Source organism: Meleagris gallopavo, chromosome Z, assembly GCF_000146605.3.
Source record: "Meleagris gallopavo isolate NT-WF06-2002-E0010 breed Aviagen turkey brand Nicholas breeding stock chromosome Z, Turkey_5.1, whole genome shotgun sequence".
Lineage (NCBI taxonomy): Eukaryota > Metazoa > Chordata > Aves > Galliformes > Phasianidae > Meleagris > Meleagris gallopavo.
This window is the reverse complement of record NC_015041.2, coordinates 29,345,721-29,360,942: the sequence shown is the minus strand read 5'-3', so window position 1 is coordinate 29,360,942 and position 15,222 is coordinate 29,345,721. Positions and strand designations below refer to the sequence as shown.

The 15,222-nt window shown below is 35.2% G+C and overlaps 1 protein-coding gene across 1 annotated transcript in view; it reads right to left on the bottom strand.

Moving 5' to 3' along the window:
* Positions 1-15,222, bottom strand: part of CCDC171 (coiled-coil domain containing 171) — a 147,593-nt gene that overhangs the window by 92,462 nt on the left and 39,909 nt on the right. The window contains 2 exon segments of the mRNA XM_031557307.1: positions 226-329; positions 5,060-5,162. Coding sequence (XP_031413167.1) covers positions 226-329; positions 5,060-5,162 — 207 coding nt within the window.

Sequence of the window (15,222 nt, the reverse complement as noted above, 5' to 3'; positions counted from 1 at the left end):
CACAAAAAAAGGAAAAAAAAGACACTCTTCTTCCCTTTCCTCCCAAATGTAAGTGAAACTTCACTGTAAGGCAAGCTTAGAGAAACAATAGTGACAGAGACTATTTCTTTTAGTATATGTGAAGCTGTCAGCATTCCCTCTCTTCTGACCTTTGTTGCAAGCAAAGCACATGTACTGCTGCAGGCCGAAGGCAATACGTATAGAGCCAAACAGTGCAAGTGTTACCTCATTAGATGTGTCTTCCAGCTTGTTTTGGTAAGCTGTCAAGGTACACCTCAAAGTCTCAAGGACAGAGAGGCTTGAAGGTTTATCTTTATCCTTACAAGTGCCTAAAGAAAAATACAGAATGAAAATTAAGCCCACAAAGCCACAGAGAAAAATCTACTCACACTAGATGAGAGGTATTAAAATTAAAATGAAGTTAGGGCTACAATGACAATACAAAACACTGAACAACAGCAGCAGCAGTCCACAGAAGATAAAACTGGATAGTCACACTTTCATAATAAATACAGCTGAAAACATTTGTATAAAAGCTTTAATACAAGATACAGAACTGTAAATTCTTAATTATATTTTTACTTAATGTATTTGGTATGCAATGCACAAGTTCTACAGCGATCAAATCTCTGTTATTCAGTCATACCAGCCAGCATTAAAAACCACACAATAACACACCTTGAAAAACATGTTGCCTGAAAGTTAAGAACATTACACTTTTCTTGACATTACTCCACTGTTGTGACTAAGCATGTAAATTACAGTGTAGTACATCATTTACTCAAAACTTTACTGAGCCAAAGATCACACAACTGTTATGCTTGGACAACTCTTAAAAACCTTTTAAATGATTTTCAATTTCATTCCAAAGGAAAGAATAATAATAAAAAAAAATAATTATCTGTCTGCAGAGTCCTTTATAATGTTTCAATTATAAATCTTCATGTTGATACATCCATTATACACACACACTACATTTACTTATTAAACCTTTAGACAGAAAATTCTGATCTGGTGGCCTTAATTAGGACTTACGAACATGTTTGAACATTCCAAAGCCTGTAGTACAATGTGCTAAGAAAGCAAAACATCACAGTTCTGATCAAGAGATGACATCACAGCTGATATTAAACTTCTATGAACAAAATTCCCCATTTTTTTTCTGGCACTACATCAAAACAGCAGATTACTGACAAATTCCTCTTCTTCAATTTGTTAATATTAGTATGCAACACTTAGAAATCTATTTTGTAACAGATAGTAATATATTTTCCTCAAGCTTTAAAGTTAAGGATGCACAGGTTACCCACTGTAGGAACATTCTGCAGTGATCCTACTGCACAGAAAAAAAAAAAGTATCGCTCTTCCATACTTCTAGCTCCAATTAATCTGTAATGCACAATTATCAACAATTTAAAATAATACCGATTAAGTCAATCTAGGGGTTGCCTCTCACTCTATTTTTCAGTAAGCTCTTCAAATAACATATCTGAAGTCCAAACCTGTAATGATATCCTTGACACTTACTTTTCCACTACCTTAGTTTATCCAGGGTGGCTCATAAAGACAAATTAGGCACTAAACTCTTCTTCTTGGGTCAGTCAAAGTCCTCCATAAAATTCCGCCATTCAGTGAAGGTGTCCTTACAGATTTAAAAGTTGTTGGATATCATTTTTTTTTAATTTTAAGAATACTACGGCTAGTGTTTCCAAATGATATATTACTCCATGTATTATACAAAAATGATTTATCCTGCAGATTACATACAACACACCATTGCTATCTACACATACATGCAAATAGGAAGCCAATGACTTTCCTGAAATTTTAATTATGGGCTTATTTCCCAGCCCTTGAGCACAAAGAAGCATAGAATATGGCTGAGTACCATTCAGATTGGACACTAACACTTCTTGCTAGCCAGCCGTAACTGTGGAAGTCACACCTTGAAAAACAAATCTAGATTTGTAAATTTTCTTTCAGTCATGGGAGCAAGGTCTACTCTACAGCATAAAAAAGTGAATATAGAAAGAATGCATATCTCAAGCACAGAATGCTCCCCTGTAATATCAAGTACCTTCAGCAAGTAGGTACTTACTGGAGCTTCTAAAGGTCTACAGAGTCAGGGAAAAGCCAGATCTTTTCAGTGGAAGTCCCTAAACCAAAACTGAATTCTAGAACAGATAACAAAATGTTACATTTAAAATCAACATGAAAAAAAACAAAAAATGTTTTGTCACCACAGCTAAAGCAAGGAATGCCCAGGACCCCAATCCTGCTGTCTCAAGACTTCTTTCTATTACCCACTGTAGGAACATTTTGCACCGATACTACTGCACAGAGAAAAAAAGAAAAAAGAAAAAAAAAAAGAAGTATTATTCTTCTATATTTTTCACTCCAAAGAAGCTGTAATACACAATTATCATCAATTTAATACTCATTAATTCAGTCTAGGGGTTGTCTTCCAATATGTATTTTTCAACAACCTCTCCAAATAATTTATCTTCATTTCTGAAGCCCCAAACTGCAATGCCATCCCTGAAACATGTCTCTGAACTGTCTTAATTTACATAACTGCTGCCAAGAACAGACTTTTGCCAGTAAACTTTCTATCCTGACATTCCTTGCCTTTACTGAAACCCTATTTTCTAGGCAGTTCAGCCTGCCAACAGAAATACCAGATTCCACCTCCCTCCATTAGCTGAAAACAAGCCTGCACTTCCAATACTGGCCAAAATTTGTCTGTGTCTATACAATTTTGCAAGAGACATGCAACATAATCCAAATGGCATTATCTTACTGGCCCTTCTTCAGCAATGAGGAATTAAAAAACATTACTTGAAGCATTTGCCCAGTGACATCTAAGAGCTTCAGGGAAGAATTTTGAGAAGATACCAGGTTCTACAGAATTCTGACAGGAGGTAAATAGGTGAGAAAACTTTTAAAGCCACTCTTTCAGACTTTCTACTGACTCAAGAAGCTAACACTCCCACCTCTTCACAGACAATTCACTTTCTTGTTTTCCCCAGATTAATTCAACCACTTTTTTTTTTCCCCCTGAAATTAAGACAATCTTCACCAAGCACAAGTCCCATGGTTGAATAATTACAAAACATAACAAACTGAATAGAGACAAACTTATCATGCAAACTGGCCAGCAAGAGTAACAACACTGAAGAATGCTTACGAAGGTTACTTGAAAAGAGGAAGATGTAGGCTAATGCTTTTTCTTTTGGGAATGAAAATGGAAAAAATAACTTTTTAAAATACTTTTTTCTTAATCTAACAAATATAAAGTCTCCTTTTCCTGCGTAGCTCAAAAAGCATCACAACTATCAGCACTTAAATGGTGAGGCTGAACTCTTAATATTGACAGATTTTTAGTAAAACATTAACCATTTGAGATGGAAGCTTAAAAAATGCAACAGAAAGAATTCCCAACAAACTGCTCATGTAGCACTAATTTCCCACTTCTGCCAACTGGACTACAGCAATTTATTGAAGATTTTCACTTTTACTGACAACAAGGCATTATCATTTAAAATAAGACTTTTTTTTTAAAATGAAATAAATTGTTACATAATAAATTCATAAGTACAACACATTAGGGTAATAGTGTTAAAAATGCTTGCTAAAAATTTCACACCCTGAAGCACAGCAAAACTGTAGAACAAATACCCTACTCAACATCCAGTTCTCTTTAAATAAGCTCTTTCAAAGTTTACTCGAAACAACAAAGCAAATTAATGTTGAAATTCTCAAATCACAGCTAAGATAGGTCAAAACCATTGTCGGGAGGGTTTATCACATGGGTGAGCAGAAAACCTACTCAGAAGACAATTACTGCTTTGCAACTATGCATTGGCTGCAGCATCCAGCTCCCTCCAGAACTGCAGAATCCCTTCTAGGCATGTGGAACTTTGCAAGAATGAGGAAAACAAAGTTTTGAAGAGCTTTTCAGTCTGACATATCTACAGTAAACCTACAGAACCTATTATGATGTTGCCCACAAGAATTACATTTTTTAATTACAGAATAAATCTGTATCCAGTTTCCAAATGAAAGTTTTATAACCGATATGATGAAAGCAATTTATCACAAATGCAAGGCTAGGTTTTTGAGGATGAGAAGTCTCAGGTTTCTCTATTCCATTCTAACAGTACCATTCTAACTCCTAAAAAAGATGCTTATATATATATGTATATACACACATTCTTCCTTAGATGTGCTAAACCACCTTTTACACCTATTGCTACTCAACAGTGCAGAAACCTATCATCACAGTTTAAATAAAATAAATTCATTTCCCCTTTAAGCAACTTTTTATCTGTTTTGCTTTTTGTCCCAGTTTATTTGCTCTGGCAGTTGGAAGTTTTTCATGTCTAGCAGGAACTATATACCTAAAATTATTTTTAGATAATTTAAAATAGAAAAAGTGTACTGTTTCACTTAAAAAGAAATTAACACCTTCCACATTAAAATACAATTTCCTAGCCACCATTTTGAATGTTTAAGCACGTGGCAGTTTGCTGAGTGACAAACATTAACTTACAATTCATTTAATGAGAACAGAAAAATATTTTTTGTTTCATATTAGACAAATGAGTGCAAGACAATACTAGTGCAGAATCAACAGTAAAAAGTATTGTGTTATATCATGTGTCCTACAGAACCTTTTTGAATATATGACCTTTATGTTGCTGAAGGTTGCCTCTGAATTTGGCTCAGTTCAGGCAAAACATCTGTTCCCTTTGCAGGTATACTGTAAGGACTTTTTTCTCAGTTGGATTTAGAGCTCAGCAAGTGAGCCCTTTTCTGACCGATCATATACACCCCAGCATTTGTAAATCAAGCTCTGGGCTGACAACAGCAAGTCCACATTCCGTCACCCTTTCTCAGCTAGCAAGGCCATTTGACTGCTGTGAGAACTGCTCTTATCATGTCATCAAATCAAAGCATGTTGAGAAGAGGGAATGCAAGAGGCATCTGCAGAATTCCCACAATGTAGTGACTTTGGAACATTGACAGATGCATCTGTCATTTTATACCTTCAACTAACCTGCTGTCCGCTGGCCTGACATAGCAAAGCTGTCCAAGAGTAACTTCAGCTCCATCATGTTGTTTTCGTATGTCTCTGTTACAAAGACCTGGTGTTTCTTGGCCTTTATTTGACAGGAGATGCAAACAAGAGGGGAAAAAAGAAATCTATTAAAATAGCAAACATAAGCAGTACAGATCACAATATTCTTGTTGTCATTGAAATTTAAATTCATGTTATATTTGTCACTCCTTTTCTTGAGTCAAGAAAGCTAATATCACCATAAATAATTAACAGAGTTTTATGGAACCTTGAAATCTATTTAAAATAGAAGCATAAGCTCCAAGTAGTGAAAACAAAAATAAAAAATGATTGTATTTAAAACTAGTCTTAATCTTCTGCTGCTTTAAAAATATCTTAATGACTGCTAATTAACCACTGTCCAACAATGAAAGCAATGAAATCTACTGTTATAACCTACAAGGACATCCAGAAAGACAACAAACTACTGGCAGACAGGCTAGAAATTCATTATTTGGCACTCTGTCAAATCCCACACCTATTCTCATTGCAAATCTGTCTACTTCAGTTGTTAGTATCTTTCATGCTCGATAGTGATTTCTTCAATCTCAAAAACTCTTCCTTATGGATGGAATATGAAGCAGCAGAGGTCATCAGCTTCTAGCTCTGAATTTTCTCAAAAAAAGCTGTTCATTGAAACTTGTTCAAACTAAGATACTGGATTTCCATTAAGTTTAACTGTACTATAGAGGAGTTTTTAATCAACACAATTTAAAGACTAGCAAATCATTCTTTCAATTTATATTTGATTTTAAAGCTCGCAGCTTTCAAGGACTATTATTACAGATGCATCCACAATTCTAGACAAGACTAACATCCTGTTGGGCTGATTTCTCAACAAAATGCATAATTTTAGAAGACCACAGACAAGATGTGATATATCTAAGGAGATTTTTTAAAAAGACAAAATGAGACTTAAATAATTTTTCGTAATTAATTTCATAATTTCATAATTCCGTAATGACAAAGGTTAAGTTCAAAGATGACTCACCATTCTTAATTACTATTTTATAAACTCTTAGCGCCCATTTTAGTAATTTCTACTTCTACTTGATTACAAAAGATTATCCTCGTTGTAGTGAGAAAAATCCTACTGTTTTCTATAATATCTATAAACTATTGCTTTAGTTATGCTTCACTGCACATGTAAATACCCTATCAATTTCTTAAATATGGAAAACATCCTTCCTCAGAGAACTTCTACATACTGATAGTATATAACTGGCAGGCAAAAAAAAAAGAAGAAAAAAAAAAGACATGTATTTAATTCTCTGCAGTGTTCTTCACTACTCAGTTTAAATATTTTATAAATTTGCTTTACTCTTTCAATTTTAATTATATGTACTGTATATCAACTAATATATTATTCATATGTGTATTTCAATGTTAGGTTCCCTGTAGCATTTACACGCCTTTCCTTATGTGAGAATTTGTACTACTCTTCATAAAAAATTTCCAAACCACTTCCATATATTTAAAAAGTGAGGTTTTAATTCTTACTCTGTAGAATTCTGTATGCAGACAGAGCTTGTATTTGCTAAAATCCAGTAAAAATAGTTTATAGGATGTGAATATATTAAATTCATTTACTCTCACGCACTGACAACATCTGAAAGACCTCACATGTCACAAATAAGATAATGTAAAAACATGATCAGTATCATAACAAAATAAATTCTCTTTTTTACATAAACCACCACAGCAGAGACAAGGTCAAATTCAGCCTTCCCAGAAACAAAATCCTTTCCCATGGAAAAGTCAATTGTGAGAGTTCTTTTTCCATCCATCTTTTTGTTTTTTGTTTTGTTTTTTTTTTTCATTTTGGCTAACTTACCACAATTTAGGCAGAATACTGCAGTTTATTTAGTCTTCACTGCTTCTTTGTGCTTTATCTGTTAACTGCATTCATATTCTGTATGCCAATTTCAGTCTTTTACACCAGCAACAAAGATCAAAGGGAAATCCTCAGACTCACCAGTTTCTCCACACTTCAGCTGCAAAGAATTTAGTATACTTCCTACAACCCATTTTCACTCTCTTCCATTACTAGAAATGAAGAAAAATACTGTGAACTACAATGTTCTGGTTAGGAAATCCAGACACTGGTTAGGAGTCCAAAATGTTTGAACATATCGATCTAATTTCTTAAGTCTCACTGACAGGAATCTAGTAAGAATGTATAGAGTCATAAAATCATGGAATAATTTAAGCTGACAGGGTCTCCAGAGGTCACCAGTTCTTCTCCCCACTCAAAGCAGGGCCATGCTTGAAGTAAGGTTATGCTGTTTCAGAGCAATGTCCAGGAAAGTTGTGAGCGTCCTCAAAGATGGAGATTCGACAACCCCTGCAGGCAGTCTGTTCAAGCACATCACAATTCTTTGTGAAGTTGTTTTTTGACTCCTCAAAGGTAATTAGAATTTCCCTTTCTAAAACTTCTGCTTCCTCTCATACTCGGCAAGGCCCACTCCTAAAGAGAGTGGAGCTCTCTATTCTAAACAAGTTTCCATGCGATAGCATTCATGGCAATAGCTATAACTCCCTTAGATTTCTTTTCTTCAAGTGTGTCAAAAACAGTGAGCACACATAACTCTACTTTGAAAAGGAAAATAGAGTCCACTAGAGTATACAAATCAAACACGATCAATTGTAGTTGCTGAATAAAATGGCAGCTCCAATTCCAGAAGATGAGATTACTTCTCTCCTAGAACCTCCATCCATCACCACATTTACATTACGGGATGTCATTCCTGTGTGAATGTTTCCTAGATTACCTCAAAAGGTAAATCAAATGACAGCTTGTTTCATAGCCCAGTTCAATAGAAAGAGGTGAAAGAGCACTGACAAAATGTGTGCCTTTTGCTGACTTTGCTCGACCATTTGATCATTTAGGTCAACCATTCTTCAGGTTGGAGGTGATCCCTGAAAATAATCCTTTTAAAATCAAAGGCAACTGAAGACCTGTAAGGATGAACAAGGACCTCCTGACTACATTCAGACATATAAAGAAAGCACACATGACATGGAAGCGGAGATAGGTGACCTGGAAGGAAGACAGAGACACTGTCAAAGCATAGAGGGATGAACTTAGGATAGCCAAAATCTACCCAGAATTGAATCTAGCAATGGCAATAGTAAACGTGCCTTCAAGTACATCAATAGTAAAAGGAAGAGTAGGCAAAACGTGGGCCTGCTGCTTAAGTGGGAAAGGGATCTGGTAATGAGGACATAGAAAAGGCTTCCTCAATACCATGTTTACCACAGTCTTTAATACTAAGTCTTGCTTTCATGAATCCCAGTTTCCAAAGACCAGTGGTAAAGTCTGGACCAATAAGACTTACCTTCAGAAGTGGAAGACAAGGTTAAGAAACATTTGAACAAACTGATCAGATACCCATGTGATCTGACGGGATGCTCTCAGAAGTTCTGAGCTAGCAGGCCAATGTCATTGACAAGCCACTCTAAATTCTTCAGAACACCACTGTGATCCTGAAGTTTGCAAGAAAGCAAAGGACAAAAAAGATGTGAGTAACTTAAGGTCAGCTGGCCTCACACTGATTTTTGAAAAACTTATGGAATAAATAATCCTGGAAACCAGTTCTGAATACATGAAGGGCAAAGAGGTGATCAGGAATTTTAGAAAGTGGAATACTCACTTAAGTAATATGACAGCCTTTGACAATGAGCCATCTGTCTTGAAGGCAGAAAGGAGAGAGCAATTAAAGTTGTTTATCTTGACTTTCATAAGTCTTTAGACACTGCCTCCCATAACATCCTCACAGGTAAGCTAGGTAAGTGGAGAGTGAGGTAGATTTAAGATTGGCTGAACTGTGGGACAACTGTGGAGGGCTGTAAGCAGCAGCATAAAACCAATGGAGTCAGAATCCTAGCAGATGTTTAACATATTCATTGATGTCTGGGATAATGATCAGAGAGCTCTCTTAATAAGTTTTCAGGTAGAAAACTCAAAGGATTGACTGATTCACCAGACACGTTGCACTACCCTTCAGAAAGACTTGAAAATAGTTGAGGAATGAGCCAACAGGAACTTCAGGAAGTTCAAAACCAAGAAGTGCAAAGTCTTGCATCTGAGAAAGAATAAATCCATGTAGCAGTTCAAGCTGGGGAGTAACTAGTAAAAAAAAGGAACTAAAATGTCATGAAACTGAGAATGAAACAGCATTGTACCTTGAGGACAGAAAGTCAATGATATCCTGGTCTTTATTAGCAGCAGGTCAAGGGTGATGACGTTTCACATTCTGCTCAGTACTGGTAAGGTGCATCTGCAGTGCTGGGTCCAGTTCTGGGCCCCTCAGTACAAGAGAGACACAGATTTATTCAAATAAGTCTAATAAAGGGCCAAAGCTGATTAAATAAATCTGTATGTGAGGAAAGGCTGAGAGAACTGGGACTATTTAGCCTAAAGAAGAAAAGGCACAGGGGAATTCTAACAGTGTCAGTAAGTACCTGACAAGAGGAAGTGAAGAGGGAGCCAGACACTTCTTTGTGGTGCTCACTAACAAGACAAGAATCAATGAACATCAATTAAAATACAAGAAATTTCATGTAAAACAAGGATAAAACATTTTTACTGTGACAATGGTCAAACACTAGAACATGCTGCCCAAAGACACTGTGGAGTTTCTATTCTTGTAAATATTCAAAATCTACCTGGACACAGTACTGAGCAACCTGATTTACTTGACCCTGATCTGAACGCTGAATGCATTAGACAATCTCCAAAGATTGTCTAATCTTTGTTGCCAGCAATCCCTTGTTGCCAGCAACAATGACTCTGCAATTTTGTGTGACTATTCTGAAGGGAAGGTACTCTCAGGAAGAGATAAAAGGATAGTCTAGTTAGAGAAATACCATTTCCACTATCATATCTGATTTAAAGAAGCCTAATTATACTCAACAAAAAACACCCTAGAATTTGAAATTTTCCAAACATATTAGAACTATTTCCTCTTCTTCACAAACATAATTCTCTGCCTCTGAAAATATTCAGGATGAAAGGCCAGAAACCAAACAATGTGGTGATAAAGCTGTAATTCGGAAATCCAGAATAGATTTTGGATTGTAGTCCTTTCTCCACTTCAGAAGGCTCCTAGTATCGTAAAACATCCCTTCAGAACAGAAGAGGTTCTGGAAGAAAAATGTGTTTCACCATATATTTACGTAAGCATCGATCTGAAAACACAACTGCATTTTTGAAGAGATTAAATAGAAGCCAAACATTTTTCATTACCATTGGAAAAAAAAATCCAAATGCTAGTTATTCTTATTTAAAGACAACTGCAAGCACTGAATTAGTAGGAAAACTACTACTTACAAATTATTCCACTCACTGTCAGAATTACACTTAATATTCCAGAAGCATTTGCATTTATCTGGACAATACCCTATTACCGTGATTGCAAAAGTATTCGCATTAACTACCAGTCTTCTATCTAAGTATCATTACATAATCAGCTCCAGGAGCCAACTCCCACTGATTTATTCAGTACTTTCCAAGAGTCAACAACGATGTTGAATGAAGTAAATATTACCACTACTATATGCACTTCAGTAATAGCCCCTGTGACTTGATTCTGAAAATGTGCACATGTTAGACTCAATAGCATTTAAGAATAAACATGGAGGCAAGACTTTGAGGTCCTTCCGAAATTAGCTGAACAGAACTCCAGATCTATCATACAGGAGAGTGGAATCCTGTCATGCAGTCTCTGGACATTATTCCAAGAGCGATATTCTCAGGAGTGCTGTCTGCTTTATTTGCAGTTAGTTATAGGGATTTCCTGTGCAATCCTATTACACATAGACTAATTCAGTCACTTAGTGTTCTGTCCAGGTCTCATCTGTTGACACTGGAGCACGTGTCAAAAGCCACGTGCCACAAAGCTACCAAGCAGCAGCATATGTCCAGCTACTCCTTGAAAAGAGGTTAGGTAAATCATAGAATCACAAACGTTGGAAAAGATCTCTAAGATCACCTAGTCCCTCCATCAAACCATGCCTGCTAAGAGATACAACTCAGTGCCACATCTACCCTTTTCTTTAAAATCTCCACGGGCAGTAACTCCACAACTTCTCTGATCAGCCTGTTTTGATACTCCACCACTGTTTCTGAGAAGAAATTTTTCCTAATATCCAAACCGAGCCACTTGAAGCCATTATCTTTCCTCCTATTACTAGTTATCTGGGAAGAAAGGCTGACTCCCACCTTGCTACAACATTCTTTCAGGTCGCTCTATAAAGCAATCTGGTCTCCCCTGAGCCTCCTCTTCTCCAAGCTTTACAAAAGCATCAGAACATTTACCAAGCATGACCCTAAGAGAGCCAAAGGAAGGCAATTACAGAAATAGCTACAAAAGACTGCTCCAAACAGTCTTAACAAAACTTGGTTTTACTCAAGTGATAGTAGTGATAGTCTGTATTACAGCATGGTTAAGTAATCAAGCATTACCTATAGTATTAAAATAATCCCCAATAACAATCTTTCTCTCTTTTGCTAATTTTTCATCAAGTTATCTTGATACTTCATCAATTTCCTTTGTTTTCTTATGTTAGCTAGAATTTTTGAAAGTCTATAGAGGAGCCTTTAAGATGTGCTTAGTAAATTAAATCCAATTTCTCAAGAAATACAGTGTCTCAGATTTAATAACTTGAAATAAAAATAATCAAAAACGTTCAAGTTTTAAACTTAAATTATTCTAGTTTCCTACAAAGAACTTTGCAACAAGTTTTGGTGGGGGACATTTTTCTGGTTGTTTAAATCAGAAAATTTCTCAAGAATTAAGAACTTTAAAAGTACTTCTTAGGCTTCTATCTTCAAACACTAGGACATCAATATGATTTATTAAACTGATTGGTCATTTTAAATAAGGACAACAGAAGTAGGAACACTCTTGCCTTGAGTTCCGGCAAGCAAAACAAGAATATAAAACAAGGTAATGCAACATTAAAAATAAGGTAGTATAACATTAAAAAATCACTAACACTCCTTGGGTGTTAGGTTTTGAGTTTTTTTGGTTTTTGTTGTTTTTTTTTAACTTGAAACAAAAAACTCTATTCATAGTAAATTATCTAGACGAAATTCCATCTTTGCCTTTGAATAGCAGACTCTACTCCATAGAATTTGTAGTAAAAATTTTTGTTCTATTCAATCAATACTTAGAAAGTTAGTATCAAAGAATAATTGCTATTGCCTATGTATATGAAATAGATTCTCTAACAATCCTGCCCTAACTTTCAGCTCAAGATAGCTTACAAGGCTATTACAGACAGCCTAAATATACATCACATGATTGCACACATGACTGAAAGAGAAAGATTTATATCCTGTAAGGTAAAAAAAAAACTCTGGGCGTAATCTATTACATTACTTACATGCTAATTATAAAATTATTCTACTCCTGATAGTATCTATACAAAGGGGAATAAATGAATACATCCAGATTAAAGAATTTTACCCTAAAAAACACTATTCTTCATGATTGCAAATTCCCAATATGCACTCCTGTGAATTGCCAAGTTCCTCAAATTTCAATATACATTTCACATAAAATAATGGTTCAACATCTCCCTCCTGTCTGGTAATAAGTATTAATATTCATCCACTACTAGGTGCCAGAAATGTAAATACCTCAAGTAAAATTAAAATCTATTCAAGACACCACTTATTCTTTCAATGGCGCAGGATTACAGCTGGGACTGTTTCAATTTAAAACCAGCTCTGAATCACAATGGCCATTCTTCCAAATTCCTGTTCCTCAAGCTAAAATTTCTAAAAGCCCAAGCTGGAAATAATAACAAGCTTGAGACCAATTTCCTCAGTAAGAACACAATGGAAATCTTGAGAGCTTCCTCATGCTGAACATTCATAAGCAGTTTTGTTTGATACCAACAGATTCTACCACATTTAATCCATGCAAATATCTGGCAAACTTCTACCACACGCTGATATCTAAAATTAAAAGCAGTGTAACTACTTTACTATTCACTTGAGTCATTAAAAGAAAGTTCTTTTTGACATAAAAAGTTTCCAAATAATGTATTTGATTCACGTGCAAGTTTGCTTCTCCAAAAACAAACAGCCTTCACTAGTTGATTATATTTCCCAAAACATTTTACAAACAAAAATATTAACTTGCACTATGGTAGTACAGTTAGAAACCAATATAAGATTACAAGCCTGAAGTGGAATGTCTATATTCAGAATGTCTAACAGTAATATAAAATACAGGAAAGTAATAAATAGATCAAGGAAGCAGAAGGGGAAATGAAGAGAGAGAACAGACTGGCATTTTCACACAACTTTAGTATGCGCCTGATAACACTATGTGACAAGCTATATATACTTACCTTTTGCCAGAGTGTTCTGCTTTTTCATTTTGGGAAAAATACAAAAATTTAAAAAAATATTAAAAAAAAAAAGCTGTCCAGACTGAATAAACAAAACCACACACAGCCACTCCTGCTTCCCAAAGAAATACATAGTCTCAGGAAAAATACAAAGTCATCCAAGGTGATAAAATACCCTAATCCCATAGGGTATCTCAAATACAACTCCACAAAAATGATGACTATTTTTATTACCTGCTCAAGATAGACTTCTGGTTTGAAATCATTCCAGTGCAACAACTAAAACAATCAGCTCTTTGCACAAGATACTTGCTTAAATTGAGACAAATTATTCTGCTTTTTATCTTTCTATAATGTAATGTTCAATTCAAAAGCATAATTTAAATACTTCAGTCATTACTAGAAACCTAGACCAGCCACAGAATTTGCTTCTTTTTTTTTTTTTTGGTCAGATATAGCATCATATTACTAAAGGACACAAAACAAAAGCTTGTATCAAAGAGGTTGCTAGCAAGTGTCAAAAGGTTCACGGAAGAAATATGTCATACTGAATTTGCATTTTATATGAATACATACCAGTCATTACTGATAGTAGTTCGGGGATTTAGTTGCTTTTCTATTTTCATATTGCTTTTATGCCAGATAGAATGATTTCTCTAGGCCAGCAACTGTTTCTTACTATATTACTGCTTGTATGAAAGAAGCTGCTGAGATTTTCCCAAAATGAAGAAGGCTTTCTTTTTCATTTGGTTTTCAAACATAAGTTATGAAACTGTTCAAGAATTGGGTATCAGAACAATGTATGGAATAACTCCAACTAAAAAGGAAGAACCATTTGATACCATCTGAAACCAGTAATTAGCTATACGGCAAAATGTAAAACCATGAGTAAGTGAATGCTTTGCCATTCATACACACTAATTTTGTAGTTACTGTAAAAATGGCCAACAAGTGTAATTTTGAGAGACCAAATGCACCAAAACATTGGCAAGAGCAAGGACTGATATACAAGAAATCTAAATACATTGGGAAAAAACATCAGAGCAATTTTTAGTTTATCTTTGTTGTATTACAGAACACAGAGGTATCATACTCTGCCAGAGGACAGAATAAGTTGATCCTAAGCCCTTAACCAGATTTTATTTATAAACGTAAGCTATACACCTCCATGGACTAATTCTTGTCTGAACTAAAGTACATGAATTTTACAGAAATCACACACAATATTGATTCACCATTCGTGAATCCACAACCCTTCAGCAATTTTTACCACAAAAGGCAGTTACAAGCTTCTTTTCCAATTCAATGCTATCTAATTTCCAATTTTCACTTATTTGGCTACCGATAGCCAAGGAAATTGCAATTATCAAGTATACTTGTTCACTACGTTTTCGTTTACAGACTGCAAACACATCACCCATTAAAACATCTTTATTTTTCAGATAATCTGAACAGAAGATAGCAACATGTCTACAGATCCTCTGATGCGGACTTCTTTTCCTTTTCACTGACATTACAATATCTACCAGCAAGAGGGAATCGACTACTTTTACCTTCCAAATTCAGCTCCAGGAGATGAAAAAAGGAGAAATTTGAAGTCCAGTATTAAAACACAGTTTATATTTATGAAATACAGAAATACTGAAAATGCTTCTACATAGCTGAAGTTTTTACATGGAATGCCTAAGATATTTGCTTTATCTCTACTGCTATGCAAAAGAGCGGGAAAATAATTATTC